Genomic DNA, 15,515 nt, shown 5'->3' on the forward strand with positions numbered 1-15,515 from the left:
GATTCTTTTATCAACATAAGTATCAACATCAATCACATACATTTTTCATTTTGCTCAGGTGCAGAGTGGTTTGAGTCTTCATCATAATATACCACAAAACATGTGTCAGTTGAATGTTTACATTTTACTGGCCTTGTAAGTGGTCTTGTAATCTTGGGCACATTTTCTTGCAATTTACTGGGATCATGGTTTGGCTTTTCAGCCTGTTTAACCAGGTTGCAATCAAATTCTGATGCAGAATCTTCCACTTTCTCTCCATGCAGATTAGAGCTTTCTATTATTGAATCTTGAAAATTCAAGTGCCTCTTACTCTCTGTGGGGGCTGTAAAGCAATATTCCTGGTTATATGACCACCGTTGTTGCACTGGTGTAATGCAAATACCCTCTCTCTTTCCCTGCATTTTTCTTTGTTTGACTGGTGTCACACTTGTATCTTCTCTGTCTGCTACAGTGTAATGTTGCTTAGGATGAATGTTCTCTTTATGAGTCCATCTTCGATTTACTGGTGTAACACACACATCCTCCTGGACAGTCTGTGGAGGAAATCTTCTAGGCTCACTGCTTTCAGCCGATTCCATCCCCAAACCTAAATTATTTGCTTCAACAAGTCTCACTGGTCCTGTGTAACAACCATATGTCTTCCTAAATGGGTTTGATGGGAAATCTCTAATTGCGTTTGTTGGCAGCAATGCTCTCTTCACAGTGTGACACAATGTGCTGCTTTTAGATGAGACAGATTCCTTTTCCTTCACTACCGCAGTAGGTCTGACGAACTTAGTTGTAGATGAATAAGACTTCTTTTTATTCACAACTATTTTAGGTTTAGCAAACTCAACACCTTGATTGATCTCAACAACAGGCATTCTCTCAATGTTAGAACAAATAAAAGGTAGGGATGATGCACGATCAACTGTACTGAAACATGTTCCTGTGTGGTCAGTTAGGTTACACCTTATGGCTTCCTCCTCACCATTACATTTTGTAAGTTGTTTTTTGTGTACACTGCAATTTTCAGGAGTGTCAGTGCTTTTTTCTTGTTCAAGATTAGGTTGCCTGATGGATTTCTGTAGAGACACCTCAGTTTTGTCAAGTGGTGCGTTAGAGCCAAAGTTTTCCTCATTTTTTTCCATTTCATCTTTTCTTTCTTCTCGTATTAGTAAGTTTTTGCTGTAGTAACCAGCACCTGACTGAAATGAGAGCTTTTCATATTAAAAAAAAAAGAAAAATATATAAGATCTTAAACATGCCAAAACAGTTTAAAACTAGAGGATCAGAGAGGCGATACCGCCTCCGAATGTTGTACCACCAGCTGGAGCAAGCGCATTCGTATAGACCCCCCACATACACAAAATAAGGGACACAGCCACCAGTCTTATGCTTGACAAGCTATAAAAATGTAATCAACAAGAATTTTCAAAATACGCAAAAAATATATATAACTTAAAATGGTACAATCAAAGTTAAGTTAAGGTAGGTCAAAGGTCAATTTCAAGGTCACAGTAAATTGCCAGTATATGACTTTCTATTCAACTACAATAGTAACTATGGACCTATCTCTGCCAGGTTTGGAGTTAAAAGAGAAAGAAATTAGCAGAGTTCAGTTCATGATTATAAGTAGGTCAAAGGTCAATTTCAAGGTCACACTTAGATTGCCAGTATATGACTTCCTATTCAAGTTCAATAGTAACTATGGACCTATCTCGCTAGTTTTGGAAATAAAAGGGAACCAAAATTTGCAAAGTTCAATTCATGATAAAAAGTAGGTCAAAGGTCAATTTCAAGGTCACATTTAGATTGCCATTATATGACTTCCTCTTCAACTTCAATAGAAACTATGGACCTATCTCTGCCAGTTTTGGAGATAAAAGGGAGGCAAAATTTGCAAAGTTCAGTGCATGGTGAAGAGTAGGTCAAAGGTCAATTTCAAGGTCACAGTAAGATTGCCAGTACATGACTTCCTATTCAACTTCAATAGTAACTATGGACTTATCTCTGCCAGTTTTGGAGATATAAGGGACTAAATGTTATAATTTTGGAGTTACCATAATGTGCCATAAATTTCCTACGGAAAAAATTAATTAAAATAAAGAAAAGGTCATTTTGGAAAAAAAACCTTGAAATGGGAGGTGCTCTGAAGTTCCAGATGTTCAAATTTGATGAAATAATGTCATTTTCGACCACAAGTTGCCTGCTTTGCCAAGCCTTATGTTTTATTTTTCCGGAGTTCAAAATTTATTATCCATTACCGTACTGCACATTTTGCTTTAACCACCAAAATGTACTTTTTGATAAGGTGTAACTTTGGAGATAAAAGGGAAGCAAAATTTGCAAGGTTCAGTTCATGATGAAAAGTAGGTCAAAGGTCAATTTCAAGGTCACAGTAAGATTGCCAGTATATGACTTCCTATTCAACTTCAATAGTAACTATGGACCTATCTCTGCCAGTTTTGGAGATAAAAGGGAACCAAAATTTGCAAAGTTCAGTTCATGGTGAAAAGTAGGTCAAAGGTAAATTTTAAGGTCACATTTAGATTGCTAGTATATGACTTCCTATTCAACTTCAATAGTAACTATGGACCTATCTCTGCTAGTTTTGGAGATAAAAGGGAAGCAAATTTTCCAAAGTTCAGTTCATGGTGGAAAGTAGGTCAAAGGTCAATTTCAAGGCCACATTTAGATTGCCAGTATATGACTTCATATTCAAGTTCAATAGAAACTATGGACCTATCTCTGCCAGTTTTGGAGATAAAAGGGAGGCAAAATTTGCAAAGTTCAGTTCATGGTGAAAAGTAGGTCAAAGGTCAATTTCAAGGTCACAGTAAGATTGCCAGTACATGACTTCCTATTCAACTTCAATAGTAACTATGGACTTATCTCTGCCAGTTTTGGAGATATAAGGGACTAAATGTTATAATTTTGGAGTTACCATAATGTGCCATAAATTTCCTACAGAAAAAATTAATTAAAATAAAGAAAAGGTCATTTTGGTAAAAATTCCTGAAATGGGAGGTGCTCTGAAGTTTCAAATGTTCAAATTTGATGAAATAATGTCATTTTCGACCACAAGTTGCCTGCTTTGCCTAGCCTTATGTTTTATTTTTACGGAGTTCAAAATTTATTATCCATTACCGTACTGCACATTTTGCTTTAACCACCAAAATGTACTTTTTGATACAGCGTAACTTTGGAGATAAAAGGGAAGCAAAATTTGCAAAGTTCAGTTCATCATGAAAAGTAGGTCAAAGGTCAATTTCAAGGTCACAGTAAGATTGCCAATATATGACTTCCTATTCAAGTCCAATAGTAACTATGGACCTATCTCTGCCAGTTTTGGAGATAAAAGGGAACCAAAATTTGCAAAGTTCAATTCATGATAAAAAGTAGGTCAAAGGTCAATTTCAAGGTCACATTAAGATTGCCAGTATATGACTTCCTATTCAACTTCAATAGTAACTATGGACCTATCTCTGCCAGGTTTGGAGTTAATAGAGAAAGAAATTAGCAGAGTTCAGTTCATGGTAAAAAGTAGGTCAAAGGTCAATTTTAAGGCCACATTTAGATTGCCAGTATATGACTTCCTATTCAACTTCAATAGTAACTATGGACCTATCTCTGCCAGTTTTGGAGATAAAAGGGAAGCAAAATTTGCAAAGTTCAGTTCATGACGAAAAGTAGGTCAAAGGTCAATTTCAAGGTCACAGTAAGATTGCCAGTATATGACTTCCTATTCAAGTTCAATGGTAACTATGGACCTATCTCTGCCAGTTTTGGAGATAAAAGGGAACCAAAATTTGCAAAGTTCAATTCATGATAAAAAGTAGGTCAAAGGTCAATTTCAAGGTCACATTAAGATTGCCAGTATATGACTTCCTATTCAACTTCAATAGTAACTATGGACCTATGTCTGCCAGGTTTGGAGTTAATAGAGAAAGAAATTAGCAGAGTTCAGTTCATGGTAAAAAGTAGGTCAAAGGTCAATTTTAAGGCCACATTTAGATTGCCAGTATATGACTTCCTATTCAACTTCAATAGTAACTATGGACCTATCTCTGCCAGTTTTGGAGATAAAAGGGAAGCAAAATTTGCAAAGTTCAGTTCATGACGAAAAGTAGGTCAAAGGTCAATTTCAAGGTCACAGTAAGATTGCCAGTATATGACTTCCTATTCAAGTTCAATGGTAACTATGGACCTATCTCTGCCAGTTTTGGAGATAAAAGGGAACCAAAATTTGCAAAGTTCAATTCATGATAAAAAGTAGTTCAAAGGTCAATTTCAAGGTCACATTTAGATTGCCAGTATATGACTTCCTATTCAACTTCAATAGTAACTATGGACCTATCTCTGCCAGGTTTGGAGTTAAAAGAGAAAGAAATTAGCAGAGTTCAGTTCATGGTGAAAAGTAGGTCAAAGGTCAATTTTAAGGTCACATTTAGATTGCCAGTATATGACTTCCTCTTCAACTTCAATAGTAACTATGGACCTATCTCTGCTAGTTTTGGAGATAAAAGGGAAGCAAAATTTCCAAAGTTCAGTTCATGGTGAAAAGTAGGTCAAAGGTCAATTTCAAGGTCACAGTAAGATTGCCAGTATATGACTTCCTATTCAACTTCAATAGTAACTATGGACCTATCTCTGCCAGTTTTGGAGATATAAGGGACTAAATGTTATAATTTTGGAGTTACCTTAATGTGCCATAAATTTCCTACAGAAAAAATTAATTAAAATAAAGAAAAGGTCATTTTGGTCAAAATTCTTGAAATGGGAGGTGCTCTGAAGTTCCAGAAGTTCAAATTTGATGAAATAATGTCATTTTTGACCACAAGTTGTCTGCTTTGCCAAGCCTTATGTTTTATTTTTCCAGAGTTCAAAATTTATTATCCATTACCGTACTGCACATTTTGCTTTCACCACCAATATGTACTTTTTGATACAGCGTAACTCGAAAACCGTATGGAATACAAAAAAACGGAGACCACCTCCAGTGTTGGGCTTTACATGCTCTACAAAATGCAAAAAAGAATGGGTCTCTAGCATTAACGGTTCCCGAATTAGAGACAGTTTTCAGTTTCGGTATCTTATGGCCGCTACACCCGTGAAAATGCACCGATTGACCCCAAATTCACACAGATGAAAGATGACCTGAAGGGTAATATTTTCCAATAATTTTATTGGTTAAGTCTGTGTGGTGTCTGAATAACAGCGCAAATAAATTTTTTTTCGTAAAAAAATTCATTTTTTTGAAAATTTTTTGCCCGTTTGACCTTGAAATAAAGGTCAAAGGTCAAATCCAAGGGCATATTTGAAACCTACACATATGACTTTTGGAAAGCCGTCTGTAGAAATTTTTCCCATAATTCCTTCCGTAGGGTAGATAATTAGCATTTAATTTTGCCATTTTGGGACAAGGGTGCATTGCAATGAGTGCCACACCTAGACCCCAATACCGACAAAGCCCAAATTTTACGTGGAACGAGTTGAGATTATAGGTGACCTAAATCCAAGAGATGGGTATGGGGGCCCTTACCGTCTAGGAGGAGAAGCGGTAACGGTAACATGGCGGCGGAGCCGGCGGAGCCGCAGGAGCCGGCGGAGCCGCAGGAGCCGGCGGAACGGACCGGACGGGACTAAAACCATGTGTACCGCCAGCGCTAACGCTGGTGGTACAATGAAGAATACTCCAGGAGCTCAGACTCCTCTGCATGGGCAAAATGTGCATAATAATAAAATAAAATAAAACAATCATTCATTAACAAACATATTAAACTTAGATTTTTTTTTCTGTCTAGCTTAAGAATGTCATTAAAATTAGTAATTTTCATCAGAAAATGTAACTACCACTGCAGGCACTGGGCCTCATTGGCCATAGGAATTCAAAACTCACATCTATAAAATGCCAATTTGTGAAAGATCACTTAATATCAGTAATTATCCCCCAACCTCTACTTTTGCTGGTGGTGAAAAGGTAGCAGGGCAAAGTTGAGTTCAAGGGGAGGTGGGGTAGGGGTGAACTCCAAAGTCAAAAGTACTTTGAATTCACTGATAACTTTTGTCTTTTTCATGCAAATACACTTAAAATAAAATGTGAACGGAGTAATTACATACTTTGGGTTTCTTCCAAAATGTGGCCATTAAATTAAACACAGATCCTCAGTTTACTTTGACCTCAATTCATTTGAGTGTACTCTTCCCTGATTTTAGATTGCCGATTTTAGTGTGCATTGAATAAGCACAACGTACTCTCGTCTTGGGAGTTCAAACCCTTTGAAATTTGTTTGGCAACACCTTGATAGACAAATTGCAGCACAGATAGACAGGCTGACATGACTCCAGCATGTCAAACACTCCTTACTTCATGCAGGAGAAGAAGAATGCAAATTATGGCTTGCATTCAGTTGCCCGGTATACTATACCTCTTTCAATAGCCTTTTATCTTCTGTCTCCATCACAGCAATTTCTTTGTTTGGTGTAAAGGATGGCAGTTGCTTCTCAACAGCTGTTTCACTTGCCTGAACACATGAGACAGCTTCAAGCTTCTGCTCTAGTAACTTCTGATTTTGGGCAAGTTTTTCTACTTCTATCTCCAATCTTCTTTCATTTGTCAAAGAAATTAAAAGATTTATGTAATTGATGTTTTTCATCATTTTAAACTAGCTTATCTTTTCTAAAATAGTATGGCAAGATTCATCCCACCCTAAAAGGAGAGAAAAATATAATTAACATCTTTTCTCCCCTTTTTAAGGCGGGATGGAATCTTGCCATACTATTTTAGAAAAGATATATCTTCATCTCCACGATACTGGTTAACAGCAATGGATGCTGGGCATCAAAATTTCAACATAGGGCTGATCTTGTGAGAATGCTTTCCGCTTAGAATATGCATCGCATTTTGCTTTATATTTGTAAATTTTGGAAAATGTAACTGCAAACCCCCCATATGCCATAGTGATTAGTGGCTTATTTTCAGCTACTGGTACTTCAGATATATACATGTAAAAATAAAACAAGTATTCAGGCACAGCAGCTAACAAAAACTGATTCTTGGCATAACCTGTACAAAAGGTTCCGGCATAACCAGAAGGAAAATTGCTTCTCATTCTTGCTCAGTTACTAAGTTAAATTTTTCACCTCAAATTCCATCTACTTTCCACTTGGTTTCTGCTTGGAATCAGCCTCTTGAATATTATTTTAAGTACAGAGGCATAATTGATTTATGCCCCAAATTCTAAAGAAGAATTCTGCCTCCTATAGGCCTTGATTACAGATGAAAAATGACACCCGGAAAAAAAATATGCCTCAGCTCATTTAAATTTTTCGCCTGCTGAACACTATATTAAGTACAGAGGCATAATCATATTTCTATTGAAAAATCTATCCCAATGATGCCTGGATTCTGGGTTGAAAATTTTGTACAGGCACCAAGCTATTTGGAATGATAAAAAAATTATCAGGGAAGAGTACACTCAACTGCACACAGTTGGGAAAGCATGCTTCCCTCCTGAATCGGCGGTTAAGCAGTGATGACATGAAATCGTCTCTCATGCGTTACAAGCCAAAATTAGGTGGGAACCAGATATTTAATTAGTCTCATTTAATATTCATGTAATTGGGTCATTATGTAATCAATGGAAATGTCCACTATGTACATGTATGCTAGGTCCCTGGGCAGAATCTGTTGTTTCACTGTGACAGTCGTGCGCTTCTGAAGGAATTGAAATAAGACTGAGTCATGACATCTGTGATTACATGCTCAGATGACAGGATTTCCATACACCTTGTTGTTTTATGAAAAGCAGAGTTTATTTCAGTTATTTAAATTCCAAAATTGAATTATCTAATTAGTTCACGTGTATGGGAGATCATACTTTGTACTGAAGTTGAAAACGGAAAAGATGGTAGCGCATAATAACCCATTTTCTTCACCCATTAAAATTTGCAGCAAAGAGCAATTTTAGTATTTCTCTAGTGTGTCTGCTGTAAATGATCCCTGAGATGACCAAAAAGAAAAAAAAAAAAGAAAACATGACAATACTGAGCGTTCTTTTCCATAATGTACGTACAGCTGCAAAACAGACTGGTATGTCCTAGTAAAACTGTTAGGGGGTAATTATCTTTACCCCCTAGCTGATTCGGTAGGCGTGACAGACATTTAAGGCAGTTGACAGCAATTTAGTGAGGCTCCCCAGGGAGTTAGACCGATCCAGATGGATCAATCTAGGCATGGGAACCCAGTCTAATACTGCCAATCTTTATCTTTTATTTCAGAATTAAATTATTTGAAAGGGGTCAAGATTATCTGATTATCTACTGGCTCTCTCTTTTTGATGGGTTCAACAGTGCAGTGCAATAATACAATGTTTATACAACAAAAATGATATGGATATAGAAATGGCAATATGAACTTTATCTATTCTGTTTTTTTTTCTTACATGTTCTTTACTAGATAAGAAGTTTTTCATGCAACATACCCAGAACATGGTATCATTTTACGCTGTTCAGCATCTCCATCCAGATCATCAAATTGGATACAAGGTTTTATCAATGCATTAAACAAATCTGAAGCCTTGCCTGAAGTTGCATTCAGTTTCTTCTGACCTGAAAGACACTTACATTTGCGAGTGACAGTATAATCAATGGAAATACCTCAAAAGTCATGCCCTTCCTGGAAAGTTTACACAGAATTCTGTCACTAGCCTAATATGTGTACATTTCTTTTAAAAAGATCCTGGTTAAAATTGATACAACAGTACATGTATGCATTATTTTTGTTACAAATAACAGAAAATTAATGGTCTGGTGGTAATTGACTTATGTCATCTGAGGTTAAACAAGGCTAATTATCATCAGACCAGTGACATTTCACACTGAAGACGACGATGAGGAATCATCAAATATGGCACAGATGTACGTTTCATACTTCAGATTGCTAGAATCTAACAATTACCATTGCATAAATAATTCAAATCAGGAACCCACAAATATTCATTCATTAAGAAAAAAACATGGAATTTATGAAATATAAATCAGATTTAATTTATGAATAAAATACACCAAATACACTATTTAAATGGGGTCTTGGCAATGTGCATAGACATTTACATAAATGGGGTCAATATTCATAGGGTTTGGTATATGCTGTCTATGTAAACTGGATTTTTCTGCAAGAGTGGATTGTAATCTGTTGTGATGAGAGTTACAGCAGAGTGTGCTTAACACCAGTGACTTCAATATTCAGTTGATAACCTTGCATTGGCCTCTCCATTTAACACCTGAAGTTATCGAAGTGTACAGAAAGAGACTGCAAATGAACTGAAATGATCATTTTATTCATTTTTAGGGGCCCAAAACTGACATTCTTATCTAATTTAACATACATGTAAATAAAACAAAGATGACCATTTTCTTACCTGCTGAAACACATGTCTTTAAAACAAATTTTACAGCTTTGTTAAAATCTTCTTGTTCTTCATTTACCAGATGTTGTGCTAAAACAGCAAACCCATTTTCTTCAGCAAATAACTTTCTGTTCTCTTCTGAAACACAGACTGAGCACATTGTAATTCACATAAAATGAGTAGTTCACACTTAAATATCTGGTCCTGAATATTACAACTAAAATATCCATGCTTCAAATTTATCAAGTCACAATTTTTTTCTTAAATTATTTATTCACGAAAATCAATACATGACATTTACAACATAATAAGAGACAAATACACCTTTCACACACCATTCACACACTGCAAACAAAATTCTCACAAATGTTGATTAAAAATGCATGTAGAATTTTTTTAAATAAAAGAATCTTAGTAGGCCTAGGCTACGACAAATGTTCTTTTCAAGTCACATTTGTTTACTATTTTAAACCAAGAAAACTTTTAAATTTCAATACAACAATTACATCTACAGCACAGAGAGAGAGAGAGAGAGAGAGAGAGAGAGAGAGAGAGAGAGAGTTTACCACAAGTATCCACACAAAAACCAAGAGTCACAATGATATGTTCCTTTGTTTCAATGTCTATTGGCTTTATATCAAGGAGCTGTAGGAAGATTTTTACTCCACCTTGTTTCCCAACCAGCTTAGCATTTAAAGCTAAATAGAAACCAACAAAGACAACTATTAATCAAAGTTAATACAAGCAAACAAACTGAATCACATTAATAAAGCATTGCAGGGTGAAACTGCCTAAAATCCCCTCATTGTAATGATAAATTATTTAATTATTTCTAATCAAATATGGATATCAATTTTCAATGCAGAAGTCCATTTGATGGTTTCCTGGGCAAGAACACAATATAAAACCCCTACCATTATCAGCAATACAGGAACCTAAAGCACCTGCAATCTGACCAGCTAGAGCCAAATAGGTTGGATTGTTCTTTGCCTTGTCAGCAACTTTAAACAGACAGCTCATAAGAGAGTGGATCCCATCACTACAAACTACTCTTTCCTGGTTATGAACTGCAATATATTAAAGAAATTTATTAAATTCAATAAAATATATAAATTAATAGCATATTGAACCAATAATTAAAATTTTTGTGGAGAATTCTGTCTCACTTACCAGCCAAATATAAGTAGCTATAGAAAAAAGAATCTTCACAAGTCTGTTGCATCAGTGGTGCTAGTCAACAGAATTAAGTACAATCAAACTCATAGTGCTACATGCATCTGTACAGTATGGTATCTGGAAGTAAAATTAAAATATTAACTTAACTTACCATTGTTTCCGACAGCTAAGCTTACAAGAGACAAAATAGGCCTTATAACTTTAAGATCACTGATGTTTTTCAATCTTTTAAAAATATATGGAAAGATAGTTGCACAACACCTCTGGTTTTCTTCTGCAATATAGAAAATAATTTGTATAAAAAAGTTGAGTTACTTTGAATTTTTTCATGTAAAATTCAAGACTTCTAACATCCTACAGTAATGTTCATTTTTAAATGTAATAATCAAACATTTTATCCATGTATAGAAGGGTCATGTATCTCTGAAGACATCATTTGATATTGTAGCTTTTATGTCTATGAACACCAATGCAATGTACAAAAGGACATCATGCACCCCAACAAGTTTCATTTTGTAAAATATTTTAAAAATTTTATTACTACAGCACTGCGAAATAAATGCACTGACCATTTTGTGGATTGTTTACACATATACACAAAGCACTAGTAACACTTGTCCACAAGTCTTTATAATGTTCATCATTCTTGTTCTTAAACGATGAGCTTTCAGATACTGATGAGGAAAATGTATAATCTTCTGTGCTTGGCATGCTCTTCCTGAAGAATAAAAACAATAACCCATCTTATCAATCAATTTTGCCTTCTTTGATAAAAAATTAAATTTGCTTTTGGTTTATATTTAGATATCATATTAAAGTGCGTTACTAATGTGATGTTTAATCTGGTTACCTGAACAGATGTAGCAACCCCTGAAGACAACCTGACTGCCTCACCATCATCTGTCCATGTGCTAGGAATGGAAATAAAAATCAGAACTTCTACATGTTGATTTGCCATCCTTACTGAGCACATAATGTAAAATAAATCAATGTTTTAGAAGTATACATAACCATTTAACTGATGTTTTGAATGAAGTATCACAATTAAATTACCAGCTAAATTGTCTGCTGAAATATGTTTATATGAGCCTGGATTCACTTTAGCATGTTAAATTTTAACCAAATGTTAAACAAATTATCTTATTTGGCAGGCAAAAACATATATCGTTTTTGTCTAATTCATCATGATTCTGATTCTGCTTAAATTATCCAACTATAAAGGGGTGATACTGTGTATTTTAATTAAATGTAAAAAAATATATATTCAGTCAGTTAAAAACTGTTTGAATTTTTCATCAACACAAGTGCTCCTGAAACATTTATACTCACAGTTATTTGCTACAAGGCACATTATCAGATATAATGCTGACTTGATAAGTTTCATCTCAGAATACGGGGCTGCCACTAGGTCTTTCAGATAGGTAAATGTGGAGTCAAAACTCATTTCCCTCTGAGAAAACACTAGAATTAAGTAAATAAGCTATCAAAATGAACAAACAAATGTAAATTAAATTTTAACAAATGAGATATATACTAAATTAAATTAAAATGATAACTAGAACATTGCATATAATGCATTATTTCTTTCAGGATTAATCATTTTAAGATGGATTTAAAGTCATTTGTGTGTGTGTGTGTGTGTATGTGTGTGTGTGCACGCGCACGCACATTATGAAACAGTGGTGTATAAAACTTTAAAGTAAAATGAGCTGCTTTAATTGAGGCATTTTTGTGTTTTAATATTACTAACAGATCAATTTACATCATTTACCATTTTTTTCTACTGCACAAGCCATAACATACAAAACTGCTCCTTTGACTTCTCTATGCTTTGATGTTGTAAGCAGTTCTACTAGGAATTTTATCCCTCCTGCTTTCCTGAAAAAAACTTTACCATTTTCTGAAAATGAAGGAGAGAACAATGATATTTCATTTTTGTAAATTTATTAAAATATAAAAGCTTATTATAATTCAGATTAAGAACTGAAATTTTAAGTCATAATTTCCTGATTTCAATCATGTTAAAGAGGTTCGAGAAAAATGTCATACTTCTAAGAATGAAAACAAGAATTGTGTCAGATGTGCTACTGTGGACATGCAAAGCACCTACTAATATAATAAGCTGTCAGCAAGGACATAATGGTGGCACCAACAATGAGACTGGAAATGTTTTAATCAGGTGACATTTGTTTTATCCTAATTTTATTAGTTAAATATTTTTCAGATTTGATGTTCCACTTATCAGTTGTCAATATGCTAACTCAACTTACCATGTATGGAAAATAAAGTTGCAAGTGCAACTAATGATTTTTTCAATGCATCTGGATTGTCAAGTTGGCATTTTACACATTCTACTAGGAGTCTGATGTCTGTTTGTGCATCTAAATATGATAATGGCATGAACTTCGTAAATTACTTACAACATTAATTTTACAATTTTTTTCTTTGATTCGAAGCCTAAAGTTGTTTGAACAACTTTGTCAAGTGATAGCAAAAAAAGCAAATAATACAAATTCTGTCAAGAAACGTGCCATGAAAATCATAAGGCATATGATACACGTACTGTATGGTAACAACCCCTGTAAACATTTATGGAAAGGTACTGATAATGATACATGTAATTACTGGAGTATGTAGATCTATGTAACGGCAAAAAAATTACCCTTTTCCATTTGATCCATTTCCGCAAACCCTGGTGTAGACATAACTCTGTGTTGAAGATGGAAACCAACTTTATCATCTCATCTTAGAAATCAACACAGGCATCACCGCACAGAACATTAGCTGTCAAACAGGGTAGATTAACATTTTGGAACAACGTCGGAACGAGTCGCCTCGTTTTGCATTAGTTTATATTTTAAGTACGGGGATCTGTCAATAATTAATTTCTTTGGCTTAAATCAAAGTCCAACCAGTGTCATTTATAAAAAGTGAATATTTTCAACACAAATAACTAATTTTGTGCTTTCGTTTTGGCGACGAAGCAGACGATACAATCAACCGTTGCATTATGGGTAGATGGTTTCATTTCCTGTTGAGGCAGTTGGCATTTCATTTGAGTCGGTATCCTGGATGGAAAAAACTGTATAGGCTACTCTACTTTAATAGATCCTATGCAGCAGTTTGGGTCTAATATGACAAACAATATTTGAATGAGGCATTGAAACTGAACATTCGGTGGCCTAGAATTTGCTAAGAGGTATTACAGTAGTTTACTAGTACACACAACAATGGGTTATCATTTCTGAAAGTCTATTAAAATATTCCGATGTGTTGGATTACAATGGGGGTGCTTTTATGTGAAAGGGGATGGATTTGCCTTATTATAACAAACACCTGTGTGTTCTAAACATTGCTGTGTATTTAAAACTTTTAAATTCTTAGCTGAAAATGACACTCAAACAGTGCTTAAATCTGGGACAGAGTCTAACACCCCATTTCCATAGATTTTTAGATCGATCTATCCTGTGGGGAGTCTCACTAAATTACTGTCAGCTTGGCCGGCTTAAGCGTCTGTCCCGCCTACTAAAAGCTGTAAGGGGGTAATTAACTATGGTGCCCTCTCGGCTGACTGCAATTTAGCGTGAACCCCCAGGGAGTTAGGTCGATCTAAAACTTAATCTTTAGATCGATCTAAATCTCTGGGAAAGCACCCTAATACCCCATTCACACTAGCACTTTTAACTGGTCAAGGCCTGACCTCGGTCCTATTGTGGTTAACTTTTCTAATGTGAATGGATGACGCAGCCCTGACCGCGGTCGAAATAAACCCAGATCGGGAGGTGGGTATAATCGGAGTAAACTCCTGACCGTGGTCAAGACCGGATGTCTACATATGAAGCGCATGCACACAAGTGTATCGTCATTTGAGCTCCCGCCATGTTGCACAGATTCTAGTAAAAGCGCATGCTTGACAGGAAATAGGCTTGCTTAGATTCTACTGCTACTGATCGCTGTAGGTGTCAGTGTGAACGCGGTTTGGATGCGGTTTGGTTGACTGGGGTTTAATCGGAGTAAACTCCTGACCTCAGTCAAGACCGGATGTCTACATATGCAGCGCACGTGCACAAATGTATCGTCATTTGAGCTCTCGCCATGTTGCACAGATTCTAGTAAGAGCGCATGCTTGACAGGAAATAGGCTTGCTAAGATTCTACTGCTACTGATCGCTGCCGGTGTCAGTGTGAACGCGGTTTGGAAGCAGTTTGGTTGACCGGGGTTTAATCGGAGTAAACTTGACCGCGGTTAACATTCTAATGTGAATGGCCTATAACAGACGTACCAGTCTGTTTTGCAGCTGTACATTATGGAAAACAAAGCTCTCAGAATAGCACTGACCGTCTTGTTTTTGATCATCTCAGGGATCATTCACAGCACACACACTAAAGAAATACAAAAATTGTTCTTTGTGGCAAATTTTGATGGGTGACAAAAACGGGTTTTTGTGCATTACCATCGCTCCCGTTTTTAACTTCAGTACAAAGTATGTTCTCCTTAATCTGTAACAGCGGAGTAACTTCATCGGATATCTAACATGATAACTGTTAAATGAATCTGAGTGGGGCGTAAGTCATCCATGATTGTAAATAAACTTGGGCTTCTTTATATTTATAGATATGTCTTTTAAGATAGTATATTACCACTTCAAGTGATAAGCATTACTACTTCATGATAAAAGAATTCATTGGTTAAAAATAGACCATGACTTTGCGATATTTCATGGGACTTTTGCATCAGAACATAAAATGCAATTGAACCAACGTGATTCATGCAGTTATGTGAATGAACTGCATGCACTCTTATATTTGTAGATTGTCCTTTTTTTTTAATTTCTGACTCTTCACAGTTTTGAGTTTGTTGTTGAAATAAATGGATGTCGCACGAGTTTTCATTGCTTACCATGTCAGTTATTTTTTTCACCTGTATACTGTTTGGTACGCGGGCTGC

General features: G+C 35.6%; 1 protein-coding gene across 3 annotated transcripts in view; it reads right to left on the reverse strand.

Moving 5' to 3' along the window:
* LOC106171461 (uncharacterized) overlaps positions 1-13,565 on the reverse strand; it is a 20,514-nt gene extending 6,949 nt beyond the window's left edge. For 2 of the 3 annotated variants that reach the window (XM_013551828.2, XM_087000306.1), the window contains exons 1-13: positions 13,231-13,565; positions 12,839-12,949; positions 12,340-12,468; positions 11,898-12,029; positions 11,419-11,479; positions 11,138-11,286; positions 10,720-10,842; positions 10,307-10,459; positions 9,959-10,090; positions 9,405-9,530; positions 8,466-8,592; positions 6,411-6,588; positions 41-1,187 (exon numbers count right to left, since the gene is read on the reverse strand). In XM_013551828.2, the coding sequence (XP_013407282.2) occupies positions 41-1,187; positions 6,411-6,588; positions 8,466-8,592; positions 9,405-9,530; positions 9,959-10,090; positions 10,307-10,459; positions 10,720-10,842; positions 11,138-11,286; positions 11,419-11,479; positions 11,898-12,029; positions 12,340-12,468; positions 12,839-12,949; positions 13,231-13,273 (2,611 nt within the window). In that variant the 5' untranslated portion in view covers positions 13,274-13,565. The remainder of the gene's footprint in view (positions 1-40; positions 1,188-6,410; positions 6,589-8,465; positions 8,593-9,404; positions 9,531-9,958; positions 10,091-10,306; positions 10,460-10,719; positions 10,843-11,137; positions 11,287-11,418; positions 11,480-11,897; positions 12,030-12,339; positions 12,469-12,838; positions 12,950-13,230) is intronic. The other variant, XM_024075817.2, reaches the window with a different exon arrangement.
* Between the last annotated feature and the right edge of the window lie 1,950 nt (positions 13,566-15,515).

The sequence above is a fragment of the Lingula anatina genome, chromosome 1, assembly GCF_051362555.1.
Source record: "Lingula anatina isolate TDL-2025a chromosome 1, LinAna3.0, whole genome shotgun sequence".
In the NCBI taxonomy this organism is placed as follows: Eukaryota; Metazoa; Brachiopoda; class Lingulata; order Lingulida; family Lingulidae; genus Lingula; species Lingula anatina.